Here is a 13,095-nt window from a genome sequence, read left to right on the forward strand (position 1 = left end):
GTCCGAGAGGAAGGCTCTGCCCAGCGGCTCTGCGGGCTGAAGATGGCGGACGGAGAGAACAGTGTCGGAACGGCCTTTTCAGGCGCCTCCGGTATGGACGAACCTGCCGCCAAAAGGACGAAAATCAGTCCGGTGACTAAAGTCGCCGAAGCAGATCAATTATCTTGTGTTTCTGGCGCCACGGAGAGTTGTGAGGCGGCGGGGAGTTGTGCGCAGCCAGCGGAGAAGGAAGCAAAGCCGGTGATGGCGGTGGAGCAGGCCGCAGCGGGAGCGCCAGGCGGAGACAACAATGGACTGGGACTGCTGCTCTCCCAGCCGCACAGACCGGCTGTGAAACTACACGACAGCGCTGCACTTGGGACAACCGAGGAGGGTGCTGGTAAGAAAAGAGCCGTGCACTTAACATTGCCTAAAGTATTTACACGCCTTGTACTTGTTTTACCAAGTTAACCGGCGAGTTAACTTAATGAGGAACAGAGGATATAACGTTAAACGCAGTAAATATGTGTGTGTGTGTGTGTGTGTGTGTGTGTGTGTGTGTGTGTGTGTGTGTATTTATGTGTGTGTGTGTGCGCGCGCGCGTGTGTTTGTGTTTTAGAGGTGTGTACTTCTCTGGGCGGCAACTTAAACTTTTCTCCAGGTAACGCTTAAAAAGAAAAGAGAAACAGTCTTTGAGCCAAAGTATTCAGTTTCATGATATAACTTATTCCCTCAAGCTACTGAACTTTGATAGCAACTTCTCTTTCACACCAACGTTCAAATGATAAAATAAAGTTGAGATTGTGGTCATGGTTATTGGAAATAACTGACCATAGTGGTTATTAAAGCTACATGCCATTTAAAATAAGTTATGCTGTTAGCTCTTGATTTATTTGTCCATTTTTCAAACTTGTCTGTACTTCAGACTTTCTTGGGCATGACGACCTCCCCTCCAACGGCCTGGCTGTCACACCAGACCACATCACAGAGGAAGATGACAGATCATCACATGCAAGCTCCAGCGACTGGACCCCTCAACCGCAAATAGGTGAGTAGTAGGATTTGGCAAAAGCCTCTCTGGCTGTACTTTTTATTAAGCTTCTGATATCAGGGATTAAGTATCAGCAGCACAGCCTGAACATTTTGGAATACTAGTCATACTGAGATGTTTTTCTTGGCCAGGATCATACAGTTTCATCCAGCAACACATCAGAGAGACCGACCCGAGGACCATTCTAAGGGAACTGCTGCCTGAGACTGTACTCCCACCAGATTTAGACGACATGACGTTGTGGCAGATCATCATCAACATCTCCGAACCACCAAAGAGAAAGAAGCGGAAGGATATCAACACCTTGGAAGATGTGGTCAGGCTACTCCATGACAGTAGAAGGATCCTTGTGCTGACGGGTGCTGGGGTACGTATTTACAGCAGTATCACACAAATGTACTTCTTTAAAGGTGCAATATGTAAGAATTGGAAATTCCTTCTCATTAATGACACTTGTGGTTTGCTGTTTCCGCAGGTGTCCGTTTCATGTGGAATACCAGACTTTCGCTCCAGAGATGGAATTTATGCACGGCTTGCTGTAGATTTCCCTGATCTTCCAGACCCTCAAGCTATGTTTGACATTGAATACTTCAGACGGGACCCAAGGCCATTTTTCAAGTTTGCAAAGGTTTGTTTCATGAATGCTTTTTCTTTTACACACTTGAATTTGATACCAATACATAAAAATGATTGTATCAGCCCCAATACCTCTCCTGCTGATCGCCCCAAGACTCCCCCAATTTGATTCATATAGCTACATCATATATGTATATTATGTATATCTGACATATGATGAAGTAAAAAAAAACAACTTTGTTGATATTATGTATTCAAAACCAAAGATGCTAACGTAAACGTAACGTAAACATGCACAGATACAGAAGCCTCCACACACACACACACACACTTGGATCTGCACCCTTTTATGATGGTTTTGGTCATACAGAGAAGACAAGGACAGAGAAAGTATTGAAAAATAATATACACATTGAAGAAGGGTTGCCACTAACAACTATTTTCATTATTAGTTGATCTGTCAATTATTTTCTTGTTTAATTAATTAGTTGTTTGGTCTATAAAATGGTGAAATCATTGATCATTGTTTCCCAAAGACCAATATGATGTCCTCAAATGTCTTCTTTTGTCCCGGAAAACCACAACTCCAAGATATTCAGTTTGTTATAGAAACCAAAAATATTGACATTTGAGAAGCTGGAACCAGAGAATTTGGACTTTTTTTTCTTAAAGAATAACTCCAAACAATTAATCGATTATCAAAATAATTGGTGATCAATTTAAAAGTTGGCAACTAATCAATCAATGGCTGCAGCTCTACATTCAAGCCCAAATTCATCATCATCTGTGTATCCCAGGTGCATGACTTTAGACTGAAGAGTGTGTCCATCATAACGTCTATATTGTATCCCTTAACTCCCATTTTAATGTTCACATTATAAAACTAATATGATGCAATGTTTACGTTTGAGTGTATATACTAGAGATGAGATACATGCCCTTTGTCTGAAGGTCTATGAAAAAGCTTGAAATGTAATAATATTTGGTGCATCAGATCATTGTGTGCAGAAGGCATCTTTGGTGTTGACAAAGTGATTTAAAACAAGATTCAGATCTAAATCTAACATGAGATTCTCTAAAAAAGTTTGCTGAAGAGTTTCGAGGCTTCAGGGAAATCCAAAGACACCTGTAGTTTGAACTGTAGAACAGTAATAAGAATGTGTCCTCAGCATATCAGGCTGTTTTTGGATTTATTTGGGGTTAAGAGGTTCAGTTTGTGTTCTAAGCTTATGTATGTAGGCCTTTTCACAGAATTTTAAGTACTTCATAAGTTTTGCAAATGAAGAATCAGAGAAGCCAGCACAGGAGGGATGTGTGTGATTATTGCAATGTTTTGATTTTCGCTCACAAATGCTTAATGCATGCTTTTTGTTACAGGAGATCTATCCTGGTCAGTTCCAGCCTTCACCCTGTCACAAATTCATATCTATGCTGGATAAGCAGGGGACGCTGCTGCGCAATTACACACAAAACATTGACACATTAGAACAAGTGGCTGGAGTTCAGCGAATTATCCAGTGTCATGGTAAGTGGTACCGCTAAAGATGGATCTTGCTTATTATTTTTAAATATATATAATGGTGTTGATAAAAGTTCATTAATAACTCTTTTATTTCAGGGTCATTTGCAACTGCTTCCTGTCTTGTCTGTAAACATAAAGTGGATTGTGAGGCTATAAGAGAAGACATCTTTAACCAGGTATTTATTCATTACAAACTGATGAATAACACATTTATATGCAGTATTGATAGTGCGTTATCAAAGTCAGGAGGCACTATGTTTGTACAAAGGTGTCTCCTGCAGCTCCTGAAGCCTATTACATACTCTGCCTGTTCTGCAACACCTGCAACAATGGAAATGAAAATGGGAAAAAAAACAACTTTTAAATCAGTTATAATATCCAGCATTTCTGGTAGGGCTATTGCATGAAAACACTCCTTAACAAGCAGCTTCAAATAGTGACTCCTGTAGAGCCCATGGAAGCTGATCTGTGTAGATTTGCTTTGTAAGAGACCTTGTGTATGTAAGCATTTGGCATTAACAGAGTAGTTCCAAAACTGAAGGGTTGAATTGGGTTTTTCACAGCAGACATGTAAACACAGATGTAACAAATAACATAATTAACTGCTGCGTTGAATTGCGATGATTGTAACTGAGCTACAGATAATGTTATTAGTTCCACCTGTGATTTTTCTGCTATAACAAACTGTGTGCTGTGGAAAAGGTCTGAATTTGGTCCGTTTGTATTTGGAAACAATAAAGAAAAACAATGCTCTGATGCTAGCAGGGCTATCAAGATTTAGGCTAGTAATATGTATTCAGAGAGCAAAACAACACGTGTAAAGTACAAGATAAATTGACTTTTTACAGGGAAGAAAAAAACTAGTAATGCTCATAAAGCAATTACAATTTTTGCTTCTAAAGGGGGCAAAAAGAGTTGGTGGGTGCATTACATGCATTTATTTGTAATGGACCTTTTTTGTTATTAAGGAAATTACAATTGTAAATGTAAATCATGAGATATTACTTATTATTGATTCACAGTTTACCTAGAAAACAACATGTGATCATCTGTCATCTTTATTTTGGTCAGCTATATCACTTGTCATCAATGCTGCTCCTGACATTCAGATCTTAATGTGCTAGTTCAGTTACTGCAGTTAAAATATTGTGATTGTAAGCACCAACCAGTGTCATTAACTTCACAGTCATTTTGTATGTCTGTATTGGTTTTGTTATATTGCATTATGGTGAGCAAACAGTTTGTCCACCCTCATTTACTCAAAGTAAATCATGTCTGTAGTGGGTTTTTTCATCCAAATAAATATTTAAAAAAAGAAAAAAACTTTTTGAAATGTAATTTACCTCAATTGTCTTGCGTTTAAGTACAGCAAAAGTTATAAAAACAGATCCTTGGCAATCAAAGCCAAAACTTTTTGCCTAACTAGATAGCTTTTTTAATGTAATGAACATATTTTATAATGTGACATGTGGTTGACAGCCCCAGGAAGAACTTTAGACCTTACATAAACATCCCTCCCCTAAGATATAGCACAATCCATGCACATCTATCAGAGGGTTGTGAAAGCAAATCAGTGCTATAGCTGCCTACAGTGAGGACATTGCCTAGTATTGTGGCTATTATAGACTTGCATCCCCCATGTAGTTTGTTCTAATGCTAATAAAATGAATTGCTGCTGCAGGTCGTCCCTCATTGTCCACGGTGTCCAGATATTCCCTTGGCAATCATGAAACCTGACATCGTTTTCTTTGGAGAGAATCTTCCAGAAATGTTCCACAGAGCCATGAAGCAGGATAAAGATGAGGTGGACCTCTTGATTGTCATTGGCTCCTCACTTAAAGTCCGACCAGTTGCCCTCATCCCAAGTATGTTTTTGAAATGCATGTAATAACCGATGCTTTTTTAAATATACCTGCAGTAAATTCAAAGATTTGGTACGAAACAGCTTTTCTCTTTATCCCATCCAGACTCCATTCCTCATGAAGTGCCTCAGGTCTTGATCAATAGGGAGCAGCTGCCACACCTCAACTTTGACGTGGAGCTACTTGGGGACTGTGATGTCATTGTCAACGAGCTCTGTCATCGATTGGGTGGGGACTTTGAGCAGCTCTGCTACAACACCACAAGACTCACTGAGATCACAGAGAAACCCCCTCGGTTACCAGAACAGCCACCAAGCGAGGCCTTGTCTGCTTCCAGTGACGGAGCGCAGGAGGAACAGAAGCAGCACAGTACAGACTCAGTAATTAAGCCTCCAGAGGAGACAGAATGTCCGAATATCACAGAGACTGCTGGTAATAACATTACACCTCCAGAGCCTTGTCCAAATGCTCAGTGTCCCAGTGAGGAGACTGCTGAGCCCTCAGAGTTACCAGCAGAAGAAACGCCAAAAGAAGAGGCTGCAGAAGTAAAGAGCCAAACCTCTAACCTTGAATTTCGTAGAAGATGCTGGATGAGTCGAATCAACAGAAGTCCAATCAGCAAACGCCTTGAGAGTAAGCTTAAGATCACAGAAGAGAGAACATTATTAATTATCATAACTTTTACATGTATTTGAATCTGAGATATTTGTGTTTTTTTACACACAAACTAGCCCATTAAATATAGTTTTTTCTTCATACAGCATGCAAAGCAAATACATGCACATCTAAATTTTATTTGATTACTTACTAAATAATTATAAATGCATCTACTCAATGCCAAAAACATTGAATAGATGGCACATCGATAGATTCTCTCCAAATATTGAACTGTAAATTGTTTGTATTTGTTTTCTACAGCAGGCCAGTACCTGTTCCAAGCACCAAATCACTATATCTTCCATGGGGCTGAGGTTTACTCCGACTCTGAAGATGAGACATCGAGCTCCTGTGGGAGTGACAGTGAGGAGTCTGAATGCAGTGCAGATGGGGTGGAGGAAGACAGCGAGCCGGAGGAAGCTGGCTCGCTAGCTGCGAGACAAAATACAACAATACAACACACTTTAGCCAATGAGGCCACATCCAGTGTGCAGACAGACAATACTTCTGAAAAGACTCAGAGCACCGCACACCTTTAAATGTAAAGTACCCAGTCGACAAAGCACTAATTGTCCTTTTTTTATATATATATATATACATATATATATATATATATATGTTTCGTATATTTTTGACTCATCAACCTTACTATTTTTTTTCATAAAGTTGAAATTGCGTGACAACTTTGTGTGAATATGCAGCAATTTTTTTCTCTTTGTTTTTCTTTGTGCCCAGTTTGGTCACATGCATTGTGTCTGAAACATCATACTGTATACTACTTACTAAATAGAATGCAGTAGTTTTGGGGTTTTTTTTTTTTTTTTCTTTCAGATTTCTTTCAATGTGCTCATCTCATTTTGCATTCACATTTATAGTAATTTAGCTGCTTTTGTCTACTGCGGCTTAGTACAAGTGTAACAGTAGATCAAGCTTTAACTCCTAAATTGCAGCCATTACAAGCAAACAATTCAAATGTCAATCTCAGTCCGTAGTGTGATCTCAACTGTGGTCTAATGATGTGTTTTACAGTTGGTTCATGTTACAATTGCAAAACATGTAAATATGTAAGCCTACTGCCTGCTAAATAGTGGGGAACTAATGAGTTTCAGACACATAAATTATCTTCAGATGGTTTACTTGAACACAGTCTAACCTGCAATATAAACAGTTCAGCTCTGCCCTTTCATTTGGGTAAATGCTGGAGTAAAGGAACAGTACTCTTTAATTTTAGACCAAAGAACAGTTCATTGACACGCTCTTACGTTGTCATAAGCTTTGTACGTTTATTTTGTCATTTAAATCTCGGAAAAATATAATTATTGACAAGGTGTTCCTTCTGACATGTGGCAGCTACTTTTTATGGTCAAGCCTCTTATTTTTATACTCTGATGTGAGACATACTCATCAAAGAGTAGATGATAGTTTTTATCTGTACAAAGGTATACTAAGTTGTAATATTAAGCCTTAGGAATATATTCAATGAGTTCACATTGAAAAACGGCACTTTTTTCCTTCTTACAAAGCCAATTTTGTTGCCCTTGTCACTTTTCATAGAACAGAAGTGTTGAACTGTTTCATTCATAATACAGAGGAGTCTGCTGCCTGTAAAGATCAAGTGTTGGTAGGTAGACATAATTGAGCCTGTTGGATTCATGTGTACGCCAACATAATTCACATGCCATTTCCAACACAATGTTTTGTTTACGGTTCAAGGAAATAAGATTTTTTTTTTTTTTTTTTTTTTACATCATTCTAGTTGTTATTTCTTCTGGGGTTCTCAGTAAAAAAATAATGAAAAAAAAAACACTGATCACTCATTCTGTTATTTCATACACAGTTGCTATATATGTCATCATCATATAGAGTGGTTCACATCAGTGCTTTCTAACTGATGATGCAGATGTGGATAGTGCGCACCCTCCCACATATGAGCCCACCGTGTCAGTTCATTCACCTTTTCAAAACTGGAGTGAAAGAAACAGCAAGAGAACAAGTGAGGCACATTTTAACATTACTATATACTGATACAACTGTCTTTAAAAGATCAATACAGTACAATATTTAAGGATTTAGCATTATACAGTAATCTTTTTTGTTTTTGAACTTTATTAACAACAGTTTAACATATAAATTTCAAGATGGGGACAAACAACATATACAAACACCATATGAGAACATGCAACGCATCTAAATCCAGACAGACGAGGGATAAGCACAGTGAAAAACCTAAGACAAGTACAGGGGATATACTTTAGCACAATACTACCAAACCATCATGAAGATAATTGACAAATTATTAACATCATCCAGAGCAGCCCTTTTCTCTCATTTGAAATAGCCTTAAAGGACACCATTCTTCAAGTCTGTTTTAAAACTACAGTCAGGTACCCAGATGAACACTCAAACAGGTTTTTCTTGCTGTAATCATTCCTCTTGTTCATACTGACCATTAGAAGATCTCTTCATACTTCATTGCACTTACAATGTAGGTGACGGGGGACAAAAACCACAGTCCTCCTTCTGTTTTTATCTAGTTTATCTGAAGACAATAAGTCAAATCAAGTAGATATCTTTCAACATTACAGTCTTTAATTCCTTTTTTTGTTACTAGACTTCCACCACAGCTCAACAAGGAAACACTGTCCGAGGAAAGACAAAGAGGGAATTTGACGCTAAAAAGACTATAAATGTGGCAGATATCCACTTGATATGACTAACTCAGACTGCTGAAACCTTCAGATAAACTTTTTAATGCATTTTTGCACTAAATGGCTGTGTGGGCACACTGTGGATTTTGGCCCTCATCACTCACATTGAAAACACATTTAAAGGGGATCTTTTAATATTCGGTATGAACAGGAGGGATGATTACGGTGAGGAAAACCTCTTTCACTGTTCATATGGACACCTGACCGTTGTTTTAAGCCAGACAGAGAAAATTGTGAACCTGTCCTTTAGTGGCTCAGAGTCACTCTTCACACCAGTTGGTGGAGGCAAAGCACCATCTCGCTGTTTGCCAACAGCCAAACGACACCACGAAGTAGAGGGAGGACGACTACGACATGTCGTAAAAATTCAGTTAACAACAGCTAAACCGAGATGGACGCTGCTACAGACGCCTGACAGTTGTATCCTCATTGTTGTATCTGAAATGTGTATGTAGTGACGCCAGGCTTCGGCACACAGGGGTTGTGAAAATGGAGGCCATGGAAGACGATAGTTTGGACATAAAAGACGACCACAATCACAACTACTGTGCGAGCAGCAGCAGCAGTAAAGTACGCTCGTATCTGAGCAGCCAGCTGTCGGTCCCGCAGCCAGTCTGTCCGGCGCTGCCCGGAGGAGAAGCGGGGTCCCGAAGGGGGAAGCTGCGGTCCGGCAGCAGCACCGCTGCAGGGTCAAAGTTCGTGGACTCGGATTCAGGCAGTGAGAGCAGCGAGGTCAGTGAGACGGACTGCTCGGCTGCACCGGCCGCTGTCGAGGGGAAATTCACCCTCGACTCGACTTCCAAGTTCCGTAAGTTGGCTTTCCTGCAGGGCCTGATGTCCTGGCCCGGCCTGCTGCTATGTGACTGATGCCCCTGTCTGTCAGGGCCTTTAAATCAGCTACAACCAGCTGCCTGATGGGTCAATAACCTGACCAGCTGTCCTCTTTTCTTCCCCCTCAGTTCTGAATGCAATGGCTGTAGAAGACTACCGGAAAAACCACTGGCCAAACCTGGAGAAGGCAATCGACCGTCTGCTGATTCAGAACCCCACAGACCACATCTCTGTTTCATATGCACAGATATACAGGTGAGGCACAGCTGGAGTTGACAGTAATTATACACACAAGACGTAGGTGCGAGGCTGTTAGAAAGCAAGTAAAGCCTGCACACCTACTCAAAAATAATAATAACATATTCTGAGGTATAAACAATGGTATAGTTTCATATGTCTAGATCAAGACAGCTAGAGTTGCAACGATTAGATGATTAATCAATTTGCCAACTATTTTGATGACGGATTAATCGTTTTGAGTTGTTTTTTAAAGAAAAAAAGTCCAACTTTTCTGATTCCAGCTTTTACAATGTGAATATTTTCTGGTTTCTTTAGTCTTCTGTGACAGTAAACTGAATATCTTTGGGTTGTGGACTGGTGGTCGGGACAAAACAAGATATTCAAGGACATCACTTGGGCTTTGGGAAACAGCGATTGAAAATTTTCAATTTTTTAAGACATTAATCAATTAAGAAGAATATAATCAACAGAATAATCGCTATTGAAAATAATCCCCAAAGCCCTAAAGACAGACAGCACAGGTAAAGGGATGTTAAAAACACACAGGATGTGGACCAGATTTGCCAAAACAACTTTATCTGTAGATTTGAGTTGCTCCATAAAGTTGTCACATGTATCACTTACACTTTGTTATCTTAAACCAGAAATGCTGATTTTCTTTACCTCTCTGATTTCCTCTTTCACTGTTTTTTTTTCTAGTTATGTCTACAAGTGTGTTTGTCAGCAGCACTCTGAGCTGCTCTACAATGATTTGACATCCAAAATAACAAGTCATCTACAACAAGTTTCCACCCAACTACAAGTAAGAGAAAAACTGACACCAGCAAATGCAAGAAAATTACTACATAATACATAAAAAGACTATTACATGGACTAATGCTTTTGTTATTTTGTTTCCAGGCCAGCCCACCTGAAAACTTCATTGAGACCTTCAATGTTGCGCTGACTCAATACACAGCTTCTCTTCAATGTATAGTTCCTGTATTTATGTACTTGGTAGGCATCTTTTTAAGTAGTATTTTTGTGAAATGACTGTTATAAAACCTACACAGAACTTGGACTATTATATCAAGCATTCATTGGGTATTATTCATCTTCAATTTTGTGCAAAAACTCTTGTCATTTTCAGAACAAGTTCTACATCGAGTCAAAGCTGAACAGAGACCTAAGAGAGGATCTGATGAAGCTGTTTGCTGATCATGTTGCAGAAAAACATGTCAACACACTGATGCGTGAGTACACTTCTTCAGTTTATCAGGATTCGTGTGTCAGGATGTGGCAGTTGCACTAAAAGATTTGATTCCTGGCTGTGAGAAATGACCTCTGAGACATTTTGTGCTTTTTCTTCCTTCTAGCTCTTCTCATTAAAGCTCATTCCATGCCGTTTGAAGTGCAGCCATCAACAATGGCTAGTGTGGTTAAAGGCCTCTACAGCCTCCGACCAGGTGAGCCGTGTGTGTGTGTTTGTTACTGCTTTTGTTTGAATGAGATATTTTAATATTATGTGTTTCTCTGCTTTTTTACCTTCACCACAGCAAACGAACATGATTCCTAAATTGTCCCTTTTCCCTCTTTCAGAGTGGGCCCATTTAGCTCCAGCTCTCTTCTCCGGATTTATTCCACAAATCAACCCTCCTGCTGTGGAATCTCTGCTGTCCGACTATGCTGCTCACGACCAGAAGCTGCAGATGGAGCTCTCCATGAACGGATTTCCAAGGTAAGTTTTGCGAGGCTGCGATCTCACAGCTGCTTTCATAATATAACCCGAACATTTGGGCTTGCACTTTACTTTAAATGATTGATGGATTCTCTCCCTGTTTTCCAGAGGGGACCAGTCTCGCAAGCGGGCCAGCGATGACTCCTGATAGGAGGGTCCAGCATCAGAACTATTACTGTGCCTCCTACATCTTTATCACATGTTGGCTCACTGCACTAGGTACAATGTTAACAATGTGTCAGTTTCATCTCTCTCGACTCAAGGTCACTAAACACTGTGAAGAGCAAAGATAACATGACGTTGAGCAGAATCTACCGCACTAAAAAAAACACAGAGTTGCATACGATGCTCTCCTCTGTGACTCTGATGCACCCAGCTTCAGTATTTGTGGAGACGCCGCCGTGGGCGTCGAGATTCATGTTTTCCTCATTTTTCAGAGTGCCTTTAATGGTTCTGATTGGGTATCCTAATCGAGGGATAGGCTGATAATGGGTATTTCATTCCTAACCTTTAACATAGACGTGTCTTGCGTCGTTTTGATAAGACTGGGCTAATTAAGACTTTCTACTGCTGCTGCTAATAACACTGTCCATGTGTTAATACTACAAATCTCCTGGTTTCACCCACTGTGTCTGTAACTACCGGGGCTTCACTCGACTCAAACGAGTGTGGGAACAAGGGGAACTAAGTCATTAGACCTCAACTATGATTCTCTTCTTCATGTTGCCTTTACTGTGTTGGTAAACCGGATTGTATTTTCCAGTTCCGCCAAAGAGGACTTGCCGTTGTTTTTTTTTGTTTGTTTTGGGTTGTTTTTTTTTCTTCTTTTACAGCGCATTGGATTCAAGCTGACATTGTTAATGTTGTATGCTGTCTGAGTCACTGAGCCAATTTTTCTACTAACAAGTTTTAAGCTTTGGTTGACACATTTCTTTGTTAGATTCAAGTAAAATCATAATTTCAAACATAATTTCTGTTCGTTTTTAGCCTTGTGGGTAGGAAGGACAGGGATTGCCACGTAGGACATTAAACCGAGTGCCAGAAAGCTCAGACAAACACAGAAAAGTATTTGAGAATTTCTTAATTATACTTCAGTTTGTCTGACAACTTACCTGCATCATCCCTTAACTGTACATATATTGAACCCAAGGCTTCAGAAACTTCACCAAACAAATTATATGCAAATGTTTGGCCCAAGGTCTGGCACACTTGTACATTAAATGTTTCTAACATGTATAGCTTGTTCATGATGTAAATAGTTTTTGTCTTTGCAGTGTGGTCGGCGTACACTAGCTTTTGTCACAGATGCATTTTTGTTTAACGATTCACTTGAACAGAAGGATTTGATACAAGCTCTTACACTGTTTTAAGTGTGATTTAGATGCTCAGGCTTGCTTTTCGTTTCTGTCTGTGGGTCTTGGAAATGGTTCTCATTGTCTATCAAATACATTAATTTTATTAATCATGGGACACGGGGATGAATTTATTTTCCACTCTTTGCAGATTTACTGCTGGGTGAAACTATGAAATTGTAAATGAAGTCAAATAAAATCAGAATCACTGCAGATGCCAAACACTGGATGTATTATGTTACTTTCTGAGATTTTTTTTTTTTCTTTAACGTGCTGCAAAAAATATCAATGTTAACACAACTGTGAATAAAATTCCACTTGGCTCAAATGCTGTTTCAGAAATCTCTTGCACAGAAATATTTTTTTTCAAAAACCAATAAAATCCTTGACCCTGCCAGATGTTTTAGCATTTAAGGAAACCACCAGCATTTCTTTACAGTGCATCACACACACACACACACAACACAGTGCTTTGAAATTGATTATTGCTGTTAATCTGCTGTGTTAACATTAGTGTGCGAGAGGCTCAGCAAGGGGCTTCTAATTCTGTAGGACGGAGGTCTCTGGCGGACCACTGGAGGTGGAATCCCTTTACAGCAC

The 13,095-nt window shown here is 39.7% G+C and overlaps 2 protein-coding genes across 2 annotated transcripts; both read left to right on the top strand.

The window, feature by feature from the left end:
• sirt1 (sirtuin 1) lies at positions 1-6,242 on the top strand. The gene is made up of 9 exons (XM_042434407.1): positions 1-379; positions 905-1,027; positions 1,162-1,397; positions 1,506-1,658; positions 2,984-3,131; positions 3,225-3,304; positions 4,810-4,993; positions 5,096-5,623; positions 5,909-6,242. Exons 1-9 carry the CDS (start codon positions 43-45, stop codon positions 6,184-6,186), a joined length of 2,067 nt encoding a protein of 688 aa, XP_042290341.1. The 5' UTR covers positions 1-42; the 3' UTR covers positions 6,187-6,242.
• A 2,317-nt stretch (positions 6,243-8,559) lies between these two features.
• On the top strand, positions 8,560-12,837 carry cacul1 (CDK2 associated cullin domain 1). Its single transcript, XM_042433493.1, has 8 exons — positions 8,560-9,163; positions 9,315-9,441; positions 10,126-10,228; positions 10,327-10,422; positions 10,556-10,658; positions 10,782-10,871; positions 11,005-11,143; positions 11,252-12,837. The coding sequence occupies exons 1-8, from the start codon at positions 8,845-8,847 to the stop codon at positions 11,289-11,291; spliced, it is 1,017 nt and encodes a 338-aa protein (XP_042289427.1). The 5' UTR covers positions 8,560-8,844; the 3' UTR covers positions 11,292-12,837.
• Positions 12,838-13,095: the final 258 nt, after the last annotated feature.

Source organism: Thunnus maccoyii, chromosome 14 (assembly GCF_910596095.1).
Source record: "Thunnus maccoyii chromosome 14, fThuMac1.1, whole genome shotgun sequence".
Lineage (NCBI taxonomy): Eukaryota > Metazoa > Chordata > Actinopteri > Scombriformes > Scombridae > Thunnus > Thunnus maccoyii.

Bases quoted from the DNA above. Each gene is read 5' to 3' on its own strand.
- cacul1 (XM_042433493.1), top strand. From the start codon at position 8,845: ATGGAGGCCATGGAAGACGATAGTTTGGACATAAAAGACGACCACAAT. The intron at 9,164-9,314 runs GTAAGTTGGCTT...CTTCCCCCTCAG, and splicing joins CGACTCGACTTCCAAGTTCC to TTCTGAATGCAATGGCTGTA. The intron at 10,423-10,555 runs GTAGGCATCTTT...TGTCATTTTCAG, and splicing joins TTCCTGTATTTATGTACTTG to AACAAGTTCTACATCGAGTC.
- sirt1 (XM_042434407.1), top strand. From the start codon at position 43: ATGGCGGACGGAGAGAACAGTGTCGGAACGGCCTTTTCAGGCGCCTCC. The intron at 380-904 runs GTAAGAAAAGAG...TCTGTACTTCAG, and splicing joins GACAACCGAGGAGGGTGCTG to ACTTTCTTGGGCATGACGAC. The intron at 5,624-5,908 runs GTAAGCTTAAGA...TGTTTTCTACAG, and splicing joins AATCAGCAAACGCCTTGAGA to CAGGCCAGTACCTGTTCCAA.